The 18,320-nt window shown below is 40.6% G+C and overlaps 1 protein-coding gene across 3 annotated transcripts in view; it reads left to right on the top strand.

Moving 5' to 3' along the window:
• The window catches only part of REL (REL proto-oncogene, NF-kB subunit), an 86,359-nt gene that overhangs the window by 55,758 nt on the left and 12,281 nt on the right, over positions 1-18,320 (top strand). For all 3 annotated transcript variants that reach the window (XM_090050076.1, XM_090050084.1, XM_090050067.1), the window contains 2 exons: positions 4,808-4,899; positions 16,805-16,945. In XM_090050076.1, coding sequence (XP_089906202.1) covers positions 4,808-4,899; positions 16,805-16,945 — 233 coding nt within the window. The remainder of the gene's footprint in view (positions 1-4,807; positions 4,900-16,804; positions 16,946-18,320) is intronic.

Consider the following 18,320-nt stretch of genomic DNA (forward strand, 5'->3'; position numbering starts at 1 on the left):
GCACTGAGTTCAGTTTTATGCTGTTGAAATCTAGTCACTAGACTAAAAGAACAATTGGGATAACTTCTGTGTAGGAGCTGACATTTGTGCCTTTCTGTGGGCTCCCCAGATCATTCCGAGAGAGGAAACTTACCCTGGGCAATCTTACAAAACTTCTGTGAAGGGGAGTCTGTTTTGCCTTGGAAGTTTATTATTTATTCAGTATTTTATTGTTAGATTCAGCAGCCATCAATAAAAAGATATATATTGAGCAGTAGATCCATTACTTTTTCTGCCCTCTGTTTGTCTTCTTTTATCAATCTCCCCTCCCCCCCATCTCTCTCACTTCCCTCCTTGTCTTTGTTTCTCTCTCTCACACGCACACATTTGGCAGCTCTGAACACCTGTCTCTTGGCTTGACTCCCTTCCTTCCCCATTCTGTGCACTAAAGTGACCTGTTGCAAAAAATAGTCATTACATTTTATTTGTCATAATTAGAGTTAGTGCTTCAAGGAGATGAATGGGATTTAGGGGAACCCACACCTTTCAAGAAGTACTGTTGCAGTCTTTCTGTAGACTCTGGAAGACAGTGCCTCTGGGTTGACACACTGTTCACATTTGGTAAAGAAAGATAAAGGAAGGCCAGAATACATCAGCTGCTCTATAGTAACTGCGCCGGTACAGTAATTGAAAAGCTAACTTCTGTCATCTCACCCTTCTATCATTGAGGACTACATTGTCCTTAGTTAGCTTTCATTTACCTTGAGGTGTAAAATAACACATGCAAGCAGTTATGGAAGAGCTGATGTTCTATAAAGCCCCACATTCCTCATGTATTTAGATTCAGCAGAAACTAAGGACATGGTCACATAAACATATCACAATTGAGACACATTCATGCATCAAGCAAGCTACGTTTCAACAAGATTATCTCAGGCTCATTCCAAAAAGGGGTTTGTCCTGTGTGGAAATTAGGGCCACTAAAGGGTTTTTCAGGTTAGACTACTGTAGTCACTTATGAATATCTTGCCTAAATGTGTTGAAAGATAGGTATGGTAGAGTATCATCAATATGAACATAGTAGTTATGATTAAAAGTATAAATAATAATCAGCACATAATAAAAATAGAGAAGACCAAGAACAGTGTCTTGTGGGACTCTGTAGAGGAGTCTCAGTGGAGAAGGTTCTGCTGCTAGAGGCAAAGTTTGATCCAAAGTTAACTTGGTATAAACAGGCACAACTCCCATTTAATACTTACATTGCTGCTTAGGGTCCCATGAACATCTAAATTAGCAGTAGCATGCATGGAAGTTGATAATAAATCTATCTCTGCCACAAAAGATAAAGGCAAGAACATAGAGAACTGTAGCAGGTGTGAACTTTGGTCATTTCCCTAAAAGGGTTTACATCTAAGTGGCTTGTTTTCTCTGTGGTGTGTAATGTTTGGATTATCACTTAGGAGAAAACAAACAATGCAGAAGAGAAGCAGGTGGGAAAATAAAATTCAAGCATGAAGATTTATTGTTACACAGTCATGTGTGTGTCATTAAAATACCTATCCAGACAGCTAAAGTTCTCATCAAAACCCTTTTTCCCTTTGTTGATAGCTTTAGCCTCATTTTGCCTGGCCCCTTTACACATATGCTGTCTCTCTCCAAGCCGTTTGAAAGGCAGCTACAAAGATTTTTGTCTCTACTTGTCCTTCTTATGATGTCATCCCTCCGCTGACTTTTTTTTCTCTCTTTCTTTTTTAAAGATCAAATTCAAGTTTCTTGTCCTGATGTTCAAGGATTCCCACAGTTCTGATTCTCACTTTTTCTCAAGCTGTCTCTTACTGTCCTTCTGAAAACAAAGGGTCTGATTCTCCACAGCCTTGGACTTTGTGTAGCCCCTTACAACTGTGCTTATTGGTCATAAGCCACCAGCACCTTTTCCATTTGGTGTTTACCTCACACACAAACTAAGATCTTAATGGGAGAAAGCCTCAAATAAGTCTCCATGGAACTTTTCCAACATAGATAAATACTTGTATTTAATGAATGTGTAATCACTTTAAGAAGAATGAATCATGTAACATTTTCAGATCTGGAAGTTGAATATCAGTCTTTCTTTTTGTGGTTTGGAAGGTGTTGGCAACAAGTATTGTAACACTTTTCTGAGTCTGTACTGAGGAAAAGGCTTGTACCAACACTATTCATGGAGCACTGTGCTGCTGGAGATGCCCTCTTTTGGATGGGTGGCAAAACAGAGGGTCTTGTCACACGTCTTTTTGCAATAGTGAGGTAATTTGCCCCAATACTTTGGCTAAATTCTACTATGACAAATTCTTGTGTGTTTAGTCTCTGAAATTCCCTGGGTAGCTTCAGTGGGAGAAAGTATCTTCTATTCTTCCTTTGCAAACTTCTTTCTTAATGACAATGCTGTATATTGTTATACTTTGCTGTGTTTCATTCCAGAGATGTCTGCAATATCCACTATGTTTAAGGCCTCTGCGGCCAAAAGGGCAGGCCAGGATTTGTCTCAGACTGAATATATTAGTAACTTGTGGCTATTTCTGTGTTGAAATGTTTTTTCCAAGTTCATGTCTAGTCTGCTTTGATGTGTGTTTTAATCTCTTGTATCTACTTTTCCCCCTAATGCTTTCCCTGCTTATTTTTAGTCAGCTGACACTTGAGAGTGACCACCCTGATTCTAGCTGATCTCTTCTGTTCAAGGTCTCTGTTTAGATAGCAGATGATAACTTGCAGAATGGCACCAATATGTTTCAGGAAAGGGTTAACGCTTGAGGGGTTGACATCCTTTTTATTTATTTTATTATGTTATAATTATTACTTTCAAAGATCAGGTCAGCCCACAAAATGCCTGGTACCTGATATAATTAGAGACCTACTTAAATCATGGGTTTGCAGTTTTCTCAGAAACTGCGGAACATGGTCATCTGTGTGATTGCTGCAAAAAATGGCATTGGCTACAATTTCTCTGGAAATCAACCCTTCAAAAATACTTAATAAAAATAAAATGCTGGCTCCTCAGTGCAGGCCAGTGGCCGGCACTGCCACTGGCAGGGTGGCATGAAAGCAGCAGCCAAGATGGTAGCTGCCCCCTCATGCCTCTCCAGTAATCAGCGCTGAGGGGCTGGGATGTCTGAAGGGCAGCTGGCAGTCAAGATGGTGGCCGTCCCCTCATCCTTTCTCGCCCCAGGGCCTCTCCATCTTGATCAGCGCTGAGGGGAGAGGCCACCATATAAATCAGCTCTTTGGGCCATGACCAAGCCATGAAAATTGCTGTCTCTTGCCATGAGTTAGGTAGGTCCCTATTGATAACAGAACGTACTCTACAGTAGTAGAATAATTGCTGTCAGTTTTTACACAGGTAAATGTTTTGTACATGTCCATTCTCACATGTATCTTTTATTTTTACATATTCATATATGATTTATTATGGACTGATGCTATAATAGGAAGGACCTAGAAAAATATATGGCTATGCTGCTTTCTGGGAACCTATTCTACTTTTTCCAGTTCCCTGTCTATACAACAAACCCAATGTGGCTGTTCCCCTGTTGTCTCCCCACCTCTACCCTGCCACTGATCTGATACAATCATATGCAAATCAGGAGCCATTGTAGCTCTTGTTCCATCACTTAATGAGGGGTCAAATTTACTTTAAAAGTAGCATAGTGTTGATGGGACCTACATCATCTATCCATACTTTTGGAAACCTTGGACTGTCAAATGATTTGGGGACATGATGAAGGTCCAGTTTGCAGTACAAAATTGAAATATGCTTTAATTGTGTTGGATCCAGGGCTCCCTGAAAACAGTTTTAGTATAGACAAGATCTAAAAAAGTAGTGTGTGTAAAACAAAATGAGACTGAAATAGCACTTTTTCATATACAACAAATCCTGAATTCAGGAAACCAAAACAGAGCCAGAGTAATTTAATTAAACCAAGACAAACTAAGTCACCTTTTTTAAGAATACAGACTTGAGCTCAGCATGAGGTCTGTGTAGAGAATGAAAACTGGCTAAGTATTGAGCCAGTGGTATGGGAGAGAGATGGCTCTAGTAGTGTCAGGTTGCATCTCAGTCTTATAGGCATGTCTTAGGGTTTCAATGGGAGGGAATTGCCAGTCCTTCTGGAGAAGCAGCAGCAGAAATCGATGGCAAGTGCCTTCAGACTTTTACTTCCTGCTTTACATCTCCTCAGCTTAATGATGTCATGGTTTTTCCATGTGGGAAAGAATCAGATTTTGGGACTCCCCCCACCTCTGCTGCCAATGACCTCATATGCAAATAAAGAACTGTGTTGCTCTTGAGAACTGTTCCTATAACTGACATGAGATTTCATACTAATTTAAAAAAATTAAAATACTGTTGCAGATTTGGATTTTCTGCTGCAATCCTCAGCTGAAGTAAATTAAGATATATCTCTGTTGATATCAAAGGAGCTCTACCAACTTACTCCAGCTGGGACTCTGATCAGATATGTTTTAAATTTGCTAATTTACCAAATGCAAAGCTTCAATGATTTAACAACGAAAATAAAAATGTTCTCTTTTGTTAAGGGATTCCTTCTTTTGATCTGTATTCTTGGAAGGATTTAAAATCCTTGTTTTCAGTTGTTTCATGCTCCTTCTTGTGTCATGATGGCTCTTTTTCCATCTCTTTTTATGTCCTACACAATCTTTTACCATGATACCTTCGTGACAAAGGATGTTCAATATGATTCCCCCGCCCCCGTAATTAAAATTCATTTTTTAGATGTCTGATTAAGTGAAACAGATTTGGCTTTTTATTACTAAGTCTTATATTATATTGTTCTAGTTTTCAGAATTTGGGTATTCAGTGTGTAAAGAAGAGAGAGCTGAAAGATTCTATTTCTTTAAGAATCACGAGAAAGATCAATCCCTTCAATGGTGAGTATCACTTAGTCATTAGTTTGATATGTTAAAGGCCTTGGACACAAAGGGATTTATTTAGCAAAAACTTCTGTTGTTCTTTTGGTGGAGATATATTTTGAAATCATGACTCTTATGCCGTGTCCACATGAGCGTGGATGTTTGGTTTGCTGGGGACAACTAGCAGTGGGATGCCTTGTGCCGCCACTAGTTGTACCTGGGGAACACTTGTACCATAAACTCTCTGGCACACAGCATATTACGCCAGGTGGGATAGAAGAGACTGAGGCCAGCACTGGGATGGCACCAGCAGCCTTACCTGAGGTCCTGGAGACCTCCTGGGACTATAGTAGCAGTGATTCTGCTGGTCAGAGCTTGGCCAGCAGCCGGAGTGTGGCTCTGGCTGGCCAGGCTCCGGTTTTAAGTGGTATGCACTGTCACCATGTGCATCACTCTGCTCTGTGCCTTTTTTTTTTTTTTGACCTCTAGATATCCAGAGGTCATTTCCCCCCCTTCTGCTCCCTTGCAGTGGGGAGAACAACTGAATATGCGGTACTTGGTGCTGCAAGACGCATCTGCGGTGCCACATACTCCCCAGCTGTGCTCGTCTGGATATGGCCTTAAACACTGTCAGATCTTTTCCCCTCCTGTTTTTTATTTCCTTCACTCTCTCTCATCCCTGACTGATCCTATTTATTGTGATGTGCTGCTCTGTCTTTCCAGGAGAAAAATCTTCCTTTCTCCTGGGTCATCTTTGCCAGTGACAGAGGCAAAGGTGTTGATTAAGGCAATAGAGAAACTTTCTGCTTGAATTTCTCAGTGTCTCAAGAGTGGTGGGAAACCACCAGACTTTAGAATCAAGGACTGTGGGCCAAGGTCTTATAGTTTTCTAACTGAACTATCAAGGGTTAATATGACAGGAAAGCTCATAAAATCCATTGTTCATGACCCTTTGGAAAAGCACCTCTAACTGTGTGGCTGACTTGTTCAAGAAAAGAAGTGTATTTAATATAAAAATCAGCTTTTCTAGAAACTGCTTCAGTACTGTTTGGAAGTTATGTGAGTTTGACAGATTTCTTACATGCAGTTACAATTCCTGCTGCTGGTCCTACAGTGGCCATTATTTTGTGTTTGACATCAAAATTGACTGTAAACATTTGTGAAATCACAAACATGATTTCACTGCTGGATCAAATAAATGGTGAAGAAAGAATTTTTAAGGGCCTTTGTCCTGCAAAACCTTATTCACATGGGCAGCTCTTACCACAAGGTGTGCACTTATCAGCCCTGTACTGTTTGAAACCAGGTGTTTAAATACATCCCTTGAAAAAGTAAAAATAATTAAAAACAAAATCAAATCAGATTTATTTTATTTATTTATGTTCCTACTCCTTTATTTTCCTCCCGTTTATAGTTTTAAATGTCCAGAGCGGATAGCCTATATTTGTTTTCAACCTGTGAAAAGGCTTTTTTGGTGTTTTATGGAAACTTTTTGTTGTTGCATTAATAAGTTTCATACTTCAAATATATTAGAAAAAGGCATGTTCAGGACCTCTTCAGCTTCATCACTTAACATGTGTTATGTCGTGAAACGCCATCTTCTGAGATGTTGAACTTTCCCAAGCAAAGAAGGCTGAAATTCTCTCAAGGATCCCCCCCAAAATAAACATTTTTAACATAATCTCCCTAGAAAATGACCTAACCATTTTGATATTTTTGAACCAGAACATTTTGTTTTGAGTCAGCTCTACATTAAGTTGCATCTACTCTACAAGGCCACAATACTCCATTCCCTCATGGTTCTGCAAGGGTCAGGTTTCCTAGGCAAATTACGTCTTCCATGATGCATTACAATTAAGTGACTCCCATGAAGCAGCACATAAATTGGTTGGAGGGGAGACCATGATACATTATAGGAGGAGTTTAAGAAACTCTGACACTAGAAGAGACTGGGGTCGTGGAAGTCCCTTATAAGGCACTTGGACACCAGAGGGCAGACTGTTGAAATGAGGGTAAATGTGTTTTGGTTTACTTCAACAGATAGAAATATTTTAGATTTTGGTCAAATCAGCCCAAAATGAAACTTGGCAGACAACTTTTAACTTTGCAGGAACTGAAGTTTACATTGAAAAATGATTTTGACAGAATTTTTCTAGCCAGTTTGAATTTACCAGCACTGGCATCTTTAAATCACCTTGTCATTCAGCTCACATTTTAAGCTAAAATTAAAATAGCACAATTTCAGGCTAGTTTTACAATCCCTATGTCTCCCTAAAATTCACAACAAAAGTTACATATTTATATTATTTTAAAACATATTATTTACTTGTTATTTCTTTAAGACTCACAATCTTAAAGAAATTATATATTTTTTATTTAACTCATTCTGCCATGATTTCAAAGACAAAATAATAACTGTCCTGTTAAGTGAAATGAATAAATAAAATAAAGCCAGTTAGTTTTCTTTACAGCAGGAGAGTTTTACTCCACAAAGAAATTCATTTTTTTTCCTCTTGATGTTGTCAGTTTCCTTTATTGCATCATAAACCATTTTGTAGGTCATTCATAAAAGAAATACCAGAATCCTGATATGAATATTTAGTTACAATGGGAAGAGAATTATTTAATTGGTGTATGTCTTGTTAAACTTTTGGCCCTGATCCTTTATCGCAGTGAACTCTTCTTGGTGAAGGACCTGAAATGAATTCCTGGGACAGTTGGAGTCTAGTTGCAGCTGTGGCCTCTTTTATAATATTTGCATGGCTGGTCACACTGTGCTGTGGTCTCTTCCCAGGCACATCCTCTATGCTGACGGAAAGGTTTGGCCTGGTGCTAGCAATCCCTCCCCACCCTGCCTGCTAGGATTTCTTCTATGCCAGAGAAGGCCCCAGCTGCCAATGATGGAAGCTTTTTGTCCCCTTTGGATCATTGACATGACAATAGGAGCCCAAATTTCAACTCTTTACTTCTGTTAATTTCACACTTCGAGTTGTGACCACATGTAAGAACCTGTTGTTCCCTTCCTCCTCCCCCCCCCCCAACATCTTGGTATTGAAAGTTCCTAACTGAACACGCTTATGTCATTAATTTCTGCACTGATGACTCTACATATAAATTTAATTTAGTCACTAGTACCTATCCCTGATGTCTGCTTATTGATAGCACTAAAGATTTTTTTTTTTGTATTTTTATAGCCTTTTAAGGCAGTAGGCGATCATTAAACCCCTGGTCTGACCTCTTGTATTACACAGACCTAGAATTTTACCCAATTAATCCTGTATTGTTTCATAAAACATATCTTCTAGAGGGGCAGCTGGTCTTTTTGCGTGTTGGGAAGTACTACAGAGGGAAGTGTATACCCAGCTGAAATTGATGTTGTAGACAACAGTTGTTACAAAATAATTTCTCATATCTGGTAGAACCCATTATAGACATTGGGTTCTGAACATTTTCTGTCATTTTTAGCAATTTGTGCAAAAAATGTTTATGAAACATTTGAAATTGTTCCACGGTGTAATTTCTTTAAAAAAAACCAACAAAACCAAACCCTACAATTGGTCAATGGCTGAAGTGGATAACCAACTCCCCACTCCCCAGGTAAAAATACACCATTAAACACATTGACAAATTCACAGTGTGGATGCTTAAAGTAACCACATTAGGCCAAATATTTCTGCGTTTGTGCCTTGGCAAAGTTCGATTTAGCTTGCTGTGTCCATATAGTCTGTTGAATTGAATTAATTCAAGACTAGGGCCATAATGTTGCGAGGCGAGCTCCCCTGAACGGCAACAGTTTCATTGTTCCAATGGAAGGGAGGTTGTGGTTGTGAAGGAGCAGTCGTCCTTCATGGGGGCTCTGTAATGGCAGGACATCAACACATGGCATGCTGGGAAGTGCTGAGAAGGGCAGCCACTGATTGGCAGTACTGGGACCTGTAAAGTAAAAACAGATTTAAACTCACTTCCCCTTTCATCTAGTACCCCAGGCTCTGGGTGTATCCCCATGTTTCCTCATCTTTCAACTGAGGGAAAGAGAAGCCCTAAATATTCTAAGTTTGGAAAAATCTCCCTCAACAAAGTCCTCAAGAAGTAAAGTAAATCTTTAAATCATGCCACCAAGGTTCCTATGTGCGAATCCCGAGAAAATGTACCCATTAAGGCTGCTTTTGGCAAGTCAGCCCTTGCTGCTGGCTATCAGCATTTGTCTGTTATGGAATTCATTACCTGGAGTTCACATCTTCTATGATGATGTTAATGATTTTGCTTTGCTACAGTAATAGTGATGTAACTTGAGTTATTTCCTAGAGTTAGCTTAGGTTGGCTAGTCACACTGAAAAATAAAGCCCAAGCTGTTGTTGCCACAGGTACTTGCTTATATGTAGTGCTAAAAGGCTTCTGGGGAGCATATTCCATGGTTTTTCAGTAAGCTGAGCTGTTCTGTGAATTCTTTCCCAGAACATTGTAGGAAAACCTTTCTGTCCTTTCTGAGCACACGGGATTGTGAATCCTTGTATGCAATAAGGTTCTGGTTGTCATTTAGGACTCTCAAGCGCTATAGTAATACGGATGATGCATAACAAGCCATGGAAGGAGCTGGACTCAGTGTCTGCACCGCAAAGTAGTCAAGTTAGCAGCTGACTAGCCACTTTAACTTGAGCTTTAGCGTATATCACCTGACAAACCAGCTAAATCAAGTTACAGGCACCAGCTATCTCCTGGTAAGGGCTTTGGGTATGGACAGAGCTTGGGTTAGAAACCAGGATCTAATTAGAACTTGAGATAACTTTCAGGAAAGGGAAGCCCTAAACATGCTAAGTTTGGGGAAATTTCCCTCAATACAGTCCTCCAGAAGGCTGAAGGGAATCTGACCTCCAGACCCCCAGCATAGCCCAGGGTGAGAGAGCTGGACTGTTCTACCCTTCTTGCTCCCAAGCAATCGTGTATGTAGAGTAGGGGTTGGCAGTGTTTGTGGGCGTAGTGCCAAAAACACCTGGACCCTCAACTTGTAAGATGTTGGTATGCCAGGGGCAGATGGCAGGAGAGCCCTGAGGGGCCCAATCCTTCTTGTGGCAGCGCGTCTCTGGCATTTGCATGTTGGGGAAGGGGCCAAGCAAAATGCCTTTGCATGCCACACTTAGGCACATGTGCTAGGGGACTGCTTGTCCCTGATGTAGAGGTTTCCCCTGGAGGTGGCAAACTTGTCCTACTCAGGACATTGGTTTGGGCTAATAAGCAGTTAACTAGGTTTCTTCCCCAATAGCTAAATTCAGGTTCCTTCTCCTCTGGGTTTCTCCTTTGTTCTACGTCTCTTGCCACACGCTTAATCTCCCATTCGCTTATTTTCTTTCTTCACAGACAGATGGCCCCTCATTCACTTTGCACTACTCATACTCTCCAAGACTCCCCCACACACCCACACCTCAGTCTCAGCATTTCACCCACCCACGTCACAGTCGAGATCCCTCCCACGCACAACAGTCACACTCTCCACAACTTTCCTCATGAGCCTTCACACCAGCCACAGTCTTCAAGACCCTCTCACTTGACACTGTGCTCCACTAATCACATGCTTCAAACTCCCACATTCTCTTGCATTTATGCATATTTTATTGTCCAATTCACACAGTCACTTAAAAAATAAAATGAGTTTGCTTAAGCCAAGAGAGGACTTTAAGAGGGAAGTTTCAGAATAGTCTGTAAGGTAAAAAGCAGCAGAACTCTTTGTAGCAGATGTCTTGGATATTTAAAGGAACTGTTTTTCTTTTAGAGAAAAAAATGCCTGAGATATCGAACAGAAGTACTTGTATAAAATTACTGAATTAAAAGCTACCAGCTGGGCAGGCTTTTCTACCCCTTAAAAGTGCTTCAGGGTGCTTGGGTAAGAGAGTAACATGAAGTTAATGTTTAATGAAGTTTGTTTTAATTTTTACTGGCTAGCTTAGTACTTATATACTACAATTCTGCACAAATCATAAAAGTTGTTTAATTTTTTTCCCCCTATAAATTTGCTGTAGTCATAGCCTACAATATTACTTGTATTAGAGTGTAGAATATGGCCCTATCCACAAAAGTCTTTCTTCTGCAGGCTCAGTTTTGACTCAGCCCCATGTAGTCCCACAGAGATGTAAAGTCCCAACTTGCCATGTAAGGCCTACCTAGACACAAAGCTCAGGCAAATGGGAAAAGCAAAGGCTGCCAGTAGGAAATTCCACCCTTGCCAGTGAGGGGCAGAGAGTAGGTGAGGCCATCAGGGTCTGGGACTGCAAAACCCATCTGAGAAGCTAGGTAAATGCTTTGGCATTTAGCATGCCCTGAGTTTCAAGCTACTATGGCTGTGCTGATAGCAGCTCCCAAGGTAATGGGTTTAATTAGCTCAGTTGTGATGGCTGCTCATGCAGACTGTTACTGAGGTATCACAGCTACCTGTCACCCTTACAAAATGCTTAGGGTTATAACCCTTACATTAACCCTACGTTAACAAGGGCTGGCTGCATAGAAATGTAGCACAGAAAGCCAGTCCATGGTCATTAGTTGGGAATATGTGGTCTTGTGAGTGAAGTGCTGTTTCTAATTCTTAGACAGTTGTACTTGCTTGAGATCTGAATGTTTAGTGCTGATTGCTGAAATCTACGTGCAACTGAAGACACAATATGTCCCTTGGTAAAGTTAGTATTCTTAACACAACTTACTGGACATACTGTAAAATTCGCACAAGACCATTCAACAAGTTGACCCTTTTGCCTCAGGAATTTACATGCAAGTCCAGTTTCAGGCTGAATCTCCTGTCACTTCTAAAGTAAGTGGCTTCTACAGTCAATCTAATTTCACTACTGGAGGAGTGGAGAGTAAGTCTCCTGTTTAATTATGTGCATGATATCAGTCAAACTGCACCCCCTTCATCTGTGCTCTTCTTCAAAGTTCAAAATAAGCTTTCACTTTCCCTGTAACGTGTTATCGTGAGTGAATGTCAAGAATCTTTTAAAACTTGAATAACTTTACCTGGTAGTGGCCTTTCTGGGTGCTTAGTGTATTGATAAAGAAAATGGAAGGCCTGATACTACCAGTCAGTTCACTTTTGTGCCAGAAACTGGAATGACATAGTGATGAATCAGGCCCAAAATATTTGTATTTTAAGGTTACAGGAGCAAATAAACTTAAATTCTCCAAAGGTCCATAATTCAAACCCTGTTTTTAAGTCCATGGTTTTCCAGTGTGAGACTGTTAGAGATTGCTTGTAATGTGTTGTTCATTTCTATCTGCCTATATGAATCCCATCATAACATGTAGGCTAAGTACAGACATTTCACAACCCTGAGGCATAAGTTACGCGGTTTTCTGTAAGCGGCGTAATTTACATTGGTAGCAAACAGCATACACATTCACCCTTTGGTGGAAGAGGGCAAATCCTAGACCAGGTGCCACCACTTTTAAACCATCTATGTGTGTGAAACTTTTGTTCTGTTATAGGTATAGTTTTACAGGTATAGACTAGTTTTACTTGCTAAACTTCTGTTCTTTTATGGGTATAAACCGGTTTCCGATCACTTCTACTGGTAAAAGTGTAATGTCTGTACCTGGCCTTAGGGGGCCTCAAATACACTGAAGACCCTCCTTATATAGCAAATTGTTTCCCTTTATTTAGTTAGGGGTCTGAGACAGAGAGAGATGGGGACTTGGATTTTGAATGGAGCATAGAGAAAATCCTAGCCACACTGAACTGATTTACCAAAGATCACCTTAGGGACTCTTGAAATAGAGTCAAGGGTTAAATCCCCAGCCAGATTCTTTTGGCTTACATCTAGGTTAGGAGTGCTATACCAGTGTAGGGATATTGCACAGGCAAAATGTCTTTAATACGGATACAGCAAGGTCATATTCCATGTGTCATGCTTTTTTTTTTTTAGACAGCCAAGTAAAAAAAAAAAAGTAGTAGCTAGAACTTCTGCTTTACATTTATGGTTGGCAAAAAAGGTTGCAGATTCTTTCCCCTCAGGGGTAAACATTGCTACAGTGCAGATTTTCTTAACATCTCAAGCTTTTTTTGTGGAAGAGTCACTCATTTTTTAATTGGTAGTACCTATTTTTTCGCAAATGTATTCATTATTTGAAATTAAAGCTTAATTATTTCTTCCTTGGAGAATATTTGAAAAAGATCCATCCGAGTCCTTGAAATCTGAACAGTGTTGGTTGGTTTTGATTGTGTATTTACAGGTCATATGATACTTGATTACAGGAGTGACTCTTCAGATTAGGTTTTTGAGGCAAATAACTGCATTTTGTAATTTCAATTTTACTTTTCTATTTACATGGTTGTGGACATACTCTTCAGTGTGTACTTTCACAGCCTTCACAGCCTATTTGCTGGACTATTCACATAAAGTGAACTCCAGAGGGGTGTGAACCCAGCCAACATGAGAGCAAGTTTTTATTGGACTGAATAGTCGCAGGAAATTTGTAATGTTCATTCAGGTCTAGTTTTAAAACTGTTTTGGTTAAATTCCTGTGATGACAGGAAGGTGTGATACCATTTATAAATAGTGAGCAAGACAAGAGGAGGAAGTTGAACTGCAGCCAAGAACATGGCACTTCTTCCTTTTATTAATATCTCATTGTGCATAATCTTATCTTACTGGATTTGTGCACATCAAGCCCCATGTTGCAATCTGTATTCTTCTTGGTTAGCAGTTCATGCGTGTAGCTTCACTGACTTCAGTGGGAGTGCATGTCGGCTCCATTGACTTCAGTGGAGATCATGTGTTCACTTATCCTTTCTTCCATGTTCTGCTCCCAAACCTTTGGTAGCATTTTAATATGTTAGCTCAGCTCTTTCAATATTGAGGCAATATCAGACTCTTCATTACCAGTTAGTTCAGAAAATAGATTTATTTTACTTATGTGATTATCTTTGAAGCACAAATGCTGTACTTACTTACATTAATGAAAACTGTGTGTTTCTTTTTTATAAGAATGAAATTTGGCCTTCAGACTTTTTTTTTTAAATGTGTCATCACAAGATGGAGTTACAGCAACAACAAAAAAAGCATCATGGTTCAATTGTGTTCTGCTCATATAGTAAGAAGTGAAATTTTAAAATAACCCAAGAGGAATCAGTCTTGAGTGAGCACTTCCTCTTTCAAACTGCAGATTTTTTAAATATGTTAAACCATTATTAAGAACATGACAAATAATACCAGTGAAGTCTGGTGCAGCAAAAATAATTTCCCAAGTGGGTTTTGTATTTGATGATTTTTAGCCAAGTATATTTTTTCTGTACCATGCGGTAATGAAATCTTGGTAAAGCAGATTGATTTAAGAAACAGTACAAGTGTGAAAGATAATTTGGATCTTAAGAAGATATTATTTGAAGCCTAGCAATAACTTAATTTTTTTCACAATCTCATACATTTTTATAATTAAGAAGCCCTTTATGTTCTGATCCTGCAACTGCTTGTGGCAAAGCAAAGTGCCACACCTCTACAGCCAGTGCCAGGCTAAGGGCTTAGTTTGTGACAAATACCTGCTCCACAATCAAAAATCCAAGCTTTGAAAATGGTTCATGCTGAAACCAGATCCAGATGCCTTGCACCTGAATCCAGGGTTGATTCTCAGACTTATTTCACCAGCAGACTTATGGAATAGAAAGGAATGGAAATGCCCCCAAACGCTGTATGGTCTTCTCCAAGGGCCAGGTCAGAACATGGATAGAGGAGCAAGCTTTCATTGTAGAACCCTTGGTATTTCCTTTCCATCCTGATCCCTGAGCTCTGCCACTTATGGGACCATGTCTTCTTTCCACTCCTTCCCAGGAAAGCAGCATTTGGCAGGAATTCAACCAGGTAGACATCCAAGTTTTCAAAGTACACTAGCCCAATTCAGGCAAGAAAAAATTCTTTGGGTAAATGTGATATTTTTTATTAGACCAGCTAAGTGTTTTTACCATGGAAAGGACCCACTTCATCATTGATTCTGGGACCGTATACACTAGCTAGCAATAATGAAAATGTTGGGCAACCCTAGATCCAGACCTGCTGACTTTGTCAGTTGTGTATGACTGGTACACCAGCCACAGATGGATATTCTGGAGTTGAGCCTGGGCACTTCGTGCAGAGATGAAGGAAGAAGATTATTTAAATGTTATACGCATACCTCAGAGATTCTACATTTGTACCATGCCAATAAGGCCTTAAAGCCAGGGTGGAATTTAGATCTGCCTGGAGGACTGCTTCCAGTTAGGCATTGCCAGCCCTGTCTCTTCAACAGGGACAAGCTGCCTCCCTTTCATGCTTCTCCTAGAATCCTGGCCATATTATTAGCAATGTTGTAAACCAGTGGTGCTCAACCTTTTGGTCCCACAGGCCAGATGGGTGGCATGGAGTTAGTCTGTGGGCTGTATCAGACCGTGGGGCCCAACACCACCCCGTCCCTGCCCTGCCCATTGGCCCTGGGGGGCTGGCATGTCTCCTTCCCACATCTTTGCACCAGGATTGCATCCAAGAGGGTTGGCACCGCCCCCTTCCAACTCCCTTGTGCTGGGCCGGGCAACTCCTGGCCCTGCAGACTGGGATCATCAGACAATGGATACAGTTTGCAGAGGCTGGGCTCCCCATGGATCTGGAGATTTGGTGGTGAGGGAGCAATGCCATCACTCCCCCATCACCACATTTTTGGATCCATGGGAAGCTTTGTGGGCTGAATGACATGGTGCTGCAGGTTGAGCCCCTGCTTTAAACAATCTGAAAATATATGTGGACTCCAGCCTACAGTATTTATAGTGACAAAACTGTTCTTAGAAGATCAGCCCATGAAAAGGTACCAGATTGGTACCTTTAAAATTTAAATTTAAAAACTGTTAGGGATGGTTTTAATCCTCAAATCCTGGTGAACTTTATGTATAAATGACCCTTTTTGTATGCTAGGTTACAGTTGTCAAAATCAAAAAAGTAATTGGATGTACTTTTACAAGACAGATCTAGAAAGAGTAAGAGAATTGCATCATAATAGGACATACAAAATGTAGAATAAATCCTTCTGAATTTGTTGCATTTATTATTTCACTCTACTATAAAATGAAAAAAATGACTAGAGAGTGGGCATTGTCACATCCTACATGGGGTGGGTGTGGAGAAAATCCTGTAACAGAAAGTGTTTAAATTGTGATACTTTGACCTTTATCACTATGATATATTTTAGCTGAGGCATACCTTACACTATTTTTCTTGATATCCTTGGTTCTAAGGTGGTTATGACATTTATAGGAGGAGAAACTGGAGGGATTGTTATGATCTGCTGATGCTGCAAACATTTGATTTATGTAGTTACTCCAGATGTCTTAAGTGAGCCTATTAACAGTCCTTTAATTGCTAGAGTGAACAGTTAGCAGCCCCAGGCATCAATTTTGCAGCGGGGGGTGGGGACCACAAAGACAGCTGCAGCCATGATTGACATGACAGCAGCCAACGTTGCCCCATGTGTGGCAGCTGCCTCGACAGAACTGTGCTGCTATGCCCCTGTAGCATACACTGGGAAAAAGAAATGTATAAACAGACACTTCCTGATGCTACTTGTTTCCCAAGTGTGTGTGTTGGATGCACGCAGTGGGTGCATCCCTTTGCTTGGCCCGTCATGTTCCATCCAGGAGGCAGTTTGAGCAAAGGGCTCATTTGTCTTTCTGCACTGGGCTTTGTTACCAGAGGAGGAAGAGTTAAAGATTGTTACTGCTCCATTTGCATGTGCTAGAGTTTTTTACACATGTAGCTCCTGGCATGTAGGGCCTGGTTTGGGGATGGGCACGCATGGTTTCCCCTGCCCCACCACTTGGCAGTGTCCTCGTTGCTACCAGTCAAGGTGCACTCTTTTTTTTTTTAGCTGTCACTGCTGCTTCTGGGCAATAACCCTCTATCTGTCATCTCTCTCCATCTTGCAGTGCCTGAAGAGCAGCTGCTCAATGTCGATGAGTATGACCTCAACGTGGTGAGACTCTGCTTTCAGGCTTTCCTCCTTGATGATCAGGGCAACTGCACGTTTGTACTTCCTCCTGTGATCTCCAACCCTATTTATGACAACAGTGAGTATCTGACTTGGACAATTGTGCTTTTGAATGCTACCTCTCCACTTGTATTGGAAATGATAGGTGCCAGGCTACTTGTCTAGCTGTTTGCCTCTCAGCCCACTGGCTCTTGCTTTTTCTAATGAAAACCCAGGACTAGTTCTGGCCCCAGATTTAAGTGCTTGCAGCCAAAAGCTAGAGTATAGATTGTACAGGTTGCAGTCCGTGCCTGTCACAGGGTATTGAGATCAAGAACACTCTCATAAACAGTCACAAAGACATGAGCTGTAGGAGATACTTGGTAGCAAGAACACTGCATCTATTTTGGCCATACCTACTCACACTGCTGTAGTTACCACGGCCTGTCCAGTATATTGTGTAATGAAATGGATCATTGCCACAAGGCCCCAGCCTGTATTTAGCTGCCATAAAAGTGGGTCTGTGTTCCAAGGACCAGCCCAAAGCCTGTTCAGATCAGTGGGGAATTGACTTCAGCAGTCTTCGGATCGGGCTTAGTGAGTGAAATTCACCCAGGTGGGGAGCCAGCTCAAAGACTCTGCATCATTTGTACCCCAGTCAAGCCTTATTGTGAGGACCTTGATATAAATCTTGAGGTAAGTTGAGTCAGCATAACTTTGCTGACTTCATTGTGGCTCTGTTGGTCTATACTAGCTGAGGAACTACCCCTAAGTAGTATGCAGGCTCTGATCAGGAGAAATCTGCTCCATATTCATTTTTCAGAGGGTTAATACCTGTTTTGTGGAGGGTTACATTTTTTCTCTTAGGACTATAGGGTTACTTTACTTGACTGTAAGTGAACCTTTGGAAAATTAGTGTAAAAAATTAAATGTCAGTTTTTCTCTCCCATCTATGCAGATATTTATTGAAGAATTGTACAGTAATTTTTGTCATCTTTCAGATAAGATCTGTTAGATTTTTCTGGGCAAGAGATTTATTATTCTAGCAAAAACCATTAATTATAAAAAAAAACCCTCAAAACCCCCTCCAATTTCCTTGGTGCAGCTGTAAACAGAATTGTGCCATATGTTGGTGTAACAAAATTATTTGGGTTGGATTGGTGTATTATCTTTACCTGATTTTTAAAACACAGCATAAATCTCTTAGTCTTATGTTTAAAACTTTATGCTTGCAGAGCACCAGCTCTGATAGAGGGGAGATAATTACAGCTTGCATCAATATGCCTCAGCTGCCATTTAGAAATATGCCAGATCATGATTTCAAGTATGCTTTAATTGACGTCAGTCTTTGCTGTGCTGCAGAAATGACAGCTAGCTACGTGTTTGGGGGGAGCTCAGCTTTCTTTGGTTTTTAGCATGGGAGTGCGTGGGTGACTTTGGTGTACTGTAGGTGTCTGAAATCCTCTGTAGCTTAG

This window comes from Crocodylus siamensis, chromosome 1, assembly GCF_052110815.1.
Source record: "Crocodylus siamensis isolate JL-2025a chromosome 1, ASM5211081v1, whole genome shotgun sequence".
Lineage (NCBI taxonomy): Eukaryota > Metazoa > Chordata > Crocodylia > Crocodylidae > Crocodylus > Crocodylus siamensis.